The sequence below is a fragment of the Pteropus alecto genome, unplaced genomic scaffold (assembly GCF_000325575.1).
Source record: "Pteropus alecto unplaced genomic scaffold, ASM32557v1 scaffold3, whole genome shotgun sequence".
Lineage (NCBI taxonomy): Eukaryota > Metazoa > Chordata > Mammalia > Chiroptera > Pteropodidae > Pteropus > Pteropus alecto.
The window spans coordinates 70064430-70071346 of NW_006442484.1; the positions used below are offsets into that span (position 1 = coordinate 70064430).

The window sequence follows — 6917 nt, forward strand, 5'->3', positions numbered from 1 at the left end:
GCATAACCTATGCCATCGTAGGAAGCAAGCTGATTGCCAGTTCACCCCAGAGGGGTGGACCTGTACCAGGTGATGGGAATATTCTTTCATAGATAAGTGGGCCCATTAAGTTGTTTACTGCTTTGGATTATGTAGCTCTTAACTTGCTCATGCCTCATGACTACAAGCCACCTGTGTTAGCAGGCGCTGTTTGGCTATATATAACAAGCCCTATTCCTTTTTTGTGTGTGGAGATCTGTAAGCTACCATTTTGCTACTGCCCAAGACATTGCTTCTGTTTGTTAAGTTCCTTTCATAAACTCTTGATGTAATTCTGGACTCTTCCTTCAGTCCCTCGGCTTTAATTAAAATTTTCTTAACTCATGACAAATATGTGAAGCGAAACAAAAGTTTCACCAACCATACTACTCCTTACTCAATTTGTATATTCTGATGGTTTTTATTCTAGTTAACATATTAATAGCAGTCATATCCTTTTGAATTAATCTCTTGAATCAATAATGAGTCATAATCTTCAATTTAAAAAATATGAGTCTTGAAAGTTTAAGAAAACCTTTCTTCACTCTCAGTGGCTGCATTTTTTTTGCTGAAATTCTTCAACTAATACCATTTGCTAGTTGATAGCAAGGTACAATACTTTCGCTTTTGTATCATCTAACTCGTGAAGAAGCTATGCTTGGTGGTTAAGTTTAAATTTTAGATTTAAGATTACATATTGGATCCCAGAAGTACTAATTTTATAATTTGTTATTTATTGTCTGTCATTTTCACAGGACCATACGTTCCTCAAGGCAAAGAAGTTAAACTTACTGTCGTACCCCCTAAGATGATGTGTTATGCTGAGTACTTGCTTAAAACTATTTCATAGTACAATTAAATTGAAGACTAAGTAATGAATGTCATGTGTTTAAACTGAATACTAGAATTCCAGAACCCTAAGATTGAGATTTTTAAAATTAGTTTTGCTATCTTACATGAATACCTATAAATTGAGTTTTCAAAATAATTTAATTTTCCTTATATATAACTTTTGTTTATTTAATGCTTTGCAGTTTCCTAGATCTTTTACATAATATTTTCACAACTGGAATTAGAATAGTCCAATGAAGTACACAAATATCATTATCATTTCTATCGAGGTAAAAGTCAAACCTGATAGCTTAGTATAAAAGAATTATCATGAGCTGAACCTCATCTGTTTCTGCAGACTCATCATTGTCCACCACCCAAATTACCTACCAATTATACCAATAACTTATGATTTTCTTCCACCCACCCCAAACTCATTATTTTTTTTAAAAAAACTCTGTACCTTTGTAGGCATTGTTGCCTAGATATTTACTAACTATCTCTCAAAACTCTCTCCAGTGTCTCTACTTCTAGGTTGTGTCTAGCAAAAGTATAATGAGTGAGACCAGTTAGGAGGATATTAGAGTAAACCAGAAAGAGATAAGTGAATGAATAAATGAACAAATGAGAAAAGTAGAGCTATAAACCAAGTGCCACCCCTTGGAACATATGATTGCCCATATAATCATCTTCTTTCTTCCATTGGGAGCAGGGTCTCTCTTGTGATACCTCCATGCCAAAGGTCCCGCTACGCCACCTACTTTGATGTTGCTGTTCTTCGCTGCCTACTCCAACCCCACTGGTCTGAGGAAGGCACTCAGTGGTCTCTGATGTACTATCTACAAAGGCTGCGACACATGTTGGAAGAGAAGCCAGAAAAGCCCCCAGAGCCAGATGTTCCTCTCCTGCCCAGACCCAGGAGTAGCTCAATGGTGGCAGCAGCTCCCTCACTAGTGAACACCCATAAAACCCAAGTAAGAGAAACTCAGTCCATTGTCATTTGAATCAACAGCTTTGGTCATAACAGAGTCTCTTTTTCTCCTGTGCATCCAGTTCTTACTTATTCCAGTGCTGACTATTTGGCTAATGGGTTACTCTGATGCTGTCTTTTACTGCTAGACCATTTTGCTGCTCTTTAGCATCTAATTTACTGTTCACGGAAGTGCTACGTAAATGCTTTTTGCACACACTAATCTAGAGTAAGCCTCTGTTGATAAGGATAAATGGAATATTCGGTTTTAGATAATCAAGGTACTACTAAAAAGAGAGTTCTCAAATATAATCTGTTGATTTCATAAAATGTGTGGCACTAGTGTTTTACTAAACACGATTTAACCTCTTTCGCATAACTCATAATTATTCAGTGCCTCAATGTCATCGTTAGGAATATTGGTTTTTTTATATATATTCTTTCTATTTATTATTGATAAATGGAGTAATAAACTGAATGTATAATGATGTGATGACATCCCCCTGAAAATTACTTTTTGATCAATTAATGTCCTAATATCAGCTTGAACATTTTTTCCCTGCTTTCTCATAAACACCATATGTTGAATACGCAGAGAAAAATGTGATTTGTGGTGTGTTAGAATTGTTTGGGTTTACTTCAGCATGAATTGGCTGTGTCTGAGAAGCATCTGCATATTTTGAAAATAAACATGAGCAATACAATATCAAAGTACAGTCATATACTGTTTTAGTAGTAGATGATTTTGGTGTATTATTAGATGGAAAACCACTTTTTTTAATAAAAAGAGAAAAAGAAATAGCTATCTCCTGCCTATTTTCTTAGTGTTTCTGAATCTAGAGCTTCATGGTCTCACTGTTGAAAACTCCAAATAGAAGTTACAATTAACAGAAAATATGTCTCCTCAGTAGCAGGATTTGGATTCTAAAAGTCTGAATATAATTTAAATACATCATAGATATCAAAACAGTAGACATATTTCTATTAAACATTTGGTATCTCAATAAGAAAAGTATTTGGATACAAAGCCCTAAGTCCTTGATCATTAAGTCTTCCTTTATTATTGTCTATTGAGGATCTCACCATGAAATGTAATGAAGAGGAAAAATCTCTCAGTTCTGAGGCCTTTTCCAAGGTTTCATTGACCAATCTGCGTAGGTCTGCTGTCCCAGATCTTTCTTCAGACCTTGGCATGAACATTTTTAAGAAGGTGAGTAGAGCCACTTAAGCTTTTTATATTTTGGTAAAAAAAAGAGAAAAAAAAGTGGGGCATGAGGTGCTTCTGATTGTGCTGTAGTGTAGAAAAGGGACCTCAGGAAACAGAAGTCAGTTCTCAGTTGTAACACTGGCTTGCAGCTTGACCTTGTACAAGTCCCTCTGTGTGCATGAGTGCACTGACCATTCTAAATGTTCCATGGAGTTGTTACAAAGCATGAGCTTTCAGAAGTGTGACGATGGATATATCGTAGTAGCAATGATGGTTATATACAATTGTATGGTTCATCTCATTTTATCAAGCACTTTATATAAATACTTCTCATTTAATCCAATGAGATCCTTATTCTGCCCATTTTGCACTTAAGAAACCAAGTCTTACAGCATAAAGTTCTCAGAGTGGTGAGATCATCATGAAACACTTATTCTTGAAGTCATTTCTGTTTAAAGACAACAAACAAACCAAGCTCTGTTAATAAAGTATAAAATCCTTGTAACAGACTACTAGATTTACTACTGTCATAACTTTCTTTGTGAATAAGTCACAGTGTAGGTATCCATTCAACAAAAATTTATTGAGCATCTATGAGGAGCTAGAATCCTGAAGATGGGAAGTTACAGGTGGCATCTTTAGCATGAAAGTTTAAGAACATACACTTGATCAAGGTTCAAATTCTAGCTCTGCCACTTTCAGTTTGTGTGATACTGACCAAATGATATGTAACAGTTTTTGAAATCAGCAGTCCCCAACTTTTTTGGCACCAGGGACCGGTGCTCTTGTGAGAATCTAATGCCTGATGATCTGAGGTGGAGCTGAGGCAGTGATGCTAGGTCTGGGGAGCGGCTGCAAATACAGATGAAGCTTGGCTCGCTTGCCTGCACTCACTCCTGTGCAGCCTGGTTCCTAACAGGGGGCTGGGGACCCCTGTTCTAAATTATATGTATGGTTTTCAAAAGCATGTATCAGTTTCTTCATCTGTAAATTGGGTACATATTATACTTAGCTTAAAATGTGATGAGAATTAAGTGAGATGAAGGAAAGAAGGAAGAGATGGAGAAAAAGAAGAAAGAATGAAACCAAGCCTTAGAAACTTTAGGTAGTTTGTGAAAGGTGGAATCCAAACTCAAAACTAGATCTTCTAGCTAAATTGTTCATGCTCTTATGAAGCTACCACTCCACCTCTCTTTTTAAATAAGTATATAGAGTTAATCAAATCAAAAATAATGTAAAGAATAATATATGTGTGATGGCTTTATTTTCTATTTTTCAAAATGGTTATGTTGATGAAAGGCACAGAACATACTATCGACTTATCTATGAGCTTGGGGTATTGCTAAGGAAGAAGCCATGTCTACCTTCATTGATAATGCAATAACAGGCAGTGGCCATAGTTTTCCTATCAATCAGTAGTGACTGCTCATGAGAATCTCTCAGGAGCTTTTAAATATTCAAGTGCCTAGGCCTGATCCCAGACCAGGTAAGTCAGAATTGCTGAAGGTTAGGCCTGGACATTGGTCTATTTTAAAAGCTTCCCAAACATTTCTAAATTCTTATTTATACTGGCACTTGAACTTGTTTGACTAGTAAGAGTAATAGGTTTGTACCAATGCATGCTTTATATCCTCTTTGACTCTTCTTATGACCAGCACCACACATTTGACGTTGTTTGGCTGAAACAATCAATCTCAATTTTGAAAAACAGAACAGAAAATACTGGCTGATCCATATGGTGACTCTAGGATCCTATACTCTAACCTAGTGGTTCTCAAATTTTACCATGCATCAGAATCACCTACAGAGTTAATTAAAACACACACTGCTGAGCCTCACCTTCTGAGTTTCTGACCTAGTATGTCTGGAGTTGAACCTGAGAATTTGCATTTCTTAACCATTTCTCAGCTGATGCTGATGCCGCTGGTCCAGGGACACACTTTGAGAACCACTGCGCTAACCCAAACCAGTAGAAAGACCCAGGGACTGTGTTACTTTTTACTTTGTTTCTTTTACTCTTGTAACATTTATTGTAGAAATTTCTCCAATCTCTATTGCATGATATTAAGTGACTTTCTGGCTCTCCTTTTCCTGGAACATTTCCTGTATTTTATTGCAGATCATGGAACTCTTTGAAAAGCAAACTGTAACTTCTCCTTTGCCCCATGCCTAACTCTTCATTTCTCATCCTTATAGTTCAAGAGCCGCAAAGAAGACCGAGAAAGGAAAGGCTCCATCCCGTTCCACCACACGGGGAAGAGAAGGCCGCGAAGAATGGGAGTGCCATTCTTGCTTCACGAGGATCATCTGGATGTGTCTCCGACCCGCAGCACATTCTCCTTTGGAAGTTTCTCTGGACTTGGAGAAGACAGGAGAGGCATTGAAAAAGGAGGCTGGCAAACCACCATTTTAGGTGACCACAGGGACCTTCCAAAGTAGAGCAGAGCTTGAGCGACCTGTTTAGTAATCTGGATCTAGGGCTTCTGGGAAAATCTAGATCTTTCTAGAACACTTTAGTCAAAAAATTTGGGCCCCAAAGCTAGCTTCCCAGTACAAAATCATGCTGTGTCTTCATAACCAAAGAAATGCAGATAATTGAATTAATCATTCAAGAATCCTGTATAATTAAACAAGTAATGGCCTTATTACCTATTCTAGACATGGAAACATAGCCTTAGAGGGTCATGCGCCTTAAATTTCGTTGTAAATCCAAAGATGGACTTATATTTAACTTGAATGCTAAAAAGGGAAGATTAAAGAAAAGAAAAAGGAGCTTATTTTTTTCTTTCTGGGTGGCATATTTAAAAGGTTAGCTTTGAAAATTAAGAGCTGACAGCTAGCAGGGGCCCAGCAGATGGTTTCTGACATTTGGCTTAGATTGGGGGCTGACCTTATCACAGGCAACTTCATCAATCATCTTGACCCTGAGTAGTCCCAAGGCAAGTTCAATTCCTGCTATTTTGCTGTGCCTCTCACTGTCACTGCTGTCCCTTGGAAAGACAAAATCTTGGCAGAGCATCTTTCAGATTTTAAAACTCTCTTGTGTTGCTCTCGTCAATCTCAGGGAAATTTACCCGGCGGGGCAGTTCAGATGCAGCCACTGAGATGGAGAGCTTGAGTGCCAGGCACTCGCATTCCCATCACACCCTGGTGAGTGACCTGCCGGACCACTCCAACAGCCATGGAGAAAATACCATCAAGGAAGGTGGGTCGGAGGTGGCACCTGCAGGCGGGAGTTCAGGTTCCTTTTCCTGTTTTCTGTATTTACTCCATGTTACGTTTTTTCATTGTAATCTGGCTCTTTGTGCTTTTTGAAAACTTGCATTCATCTATTATATTGTCTGGTAATTTACTTGTGAGCCATTCTTAGAATTCCCTTAGTAGTAAGAGCTATTGCAGCACATTAGGAACCCCATACCTCTCAGAGGGACAGCAAGGATAAGCCATTTATATTTGTTTTCAAAGATCATAGACCCACAGGTCTAGACAAGATTTGAAGGACAGCTAGATCCAAGACTTCATTCTCCTCTATGATGGCCCTCTGAAGGGCTTGTCCACCTTCAGGAGGAATGTCACTGTCTTTCGAAGCCACTAATTCCCCTTTCAGACAGCTCGTATTTCAGATAAGTGCCACATGTGCCTTATGTGAGCAAACTTGTGTCCCTAGGTGGAATCCAGATCTGTTCTTAATTCTGTGCTCTTAACCTATGAGCATAATTTAATCCTTCTTTTCCCTGGACTGTATTTCAAGTATTCGATGACATCTCCTAGTTAATCACAGATTTATGTTCCATTACTCTAAAGCAAAGAAGAAAAAGCATCCTTCCTCTTAGTCGTTGTTTAAATATACTAAATAAAACCAAATAGTTTAACGGCCATAAACTTGTAGGG

At 38.0% G+C, this 6917-nt stretch overlaps 1 protein-coding gene across 2 annotated transcripts in view; it reads left to right on the forward strand.

Moving 5' to 3' along the window:
* Positions 1–6917, forward strand: part of UNC80 (unc-80 homolog, NALCN channel complex subunit) — a 189901-nt gene that overhangs the window by 31928 nt on the left and 151056 nt on the right. For both annotated transcript variants that reach the window (XM_006921411.1, XM_006921412.1), the window contains exons 8-11: positions 1562–1823; positions 2895–3029; positions 5223–5439; positions 6091–6231. In XM_006921411.1, coding sequence (XP_006921473.1) covers positions 1562–1823; positions 2895–3029; positions 5223–5439; positions 6091–6231 — 755 coding nt within the window. The remainder of the gene's footprint in view (positions 1–1561; positions 1824–2894; positions 3030–5222; positions 5440–6090; positions 6232–6917) is intronic.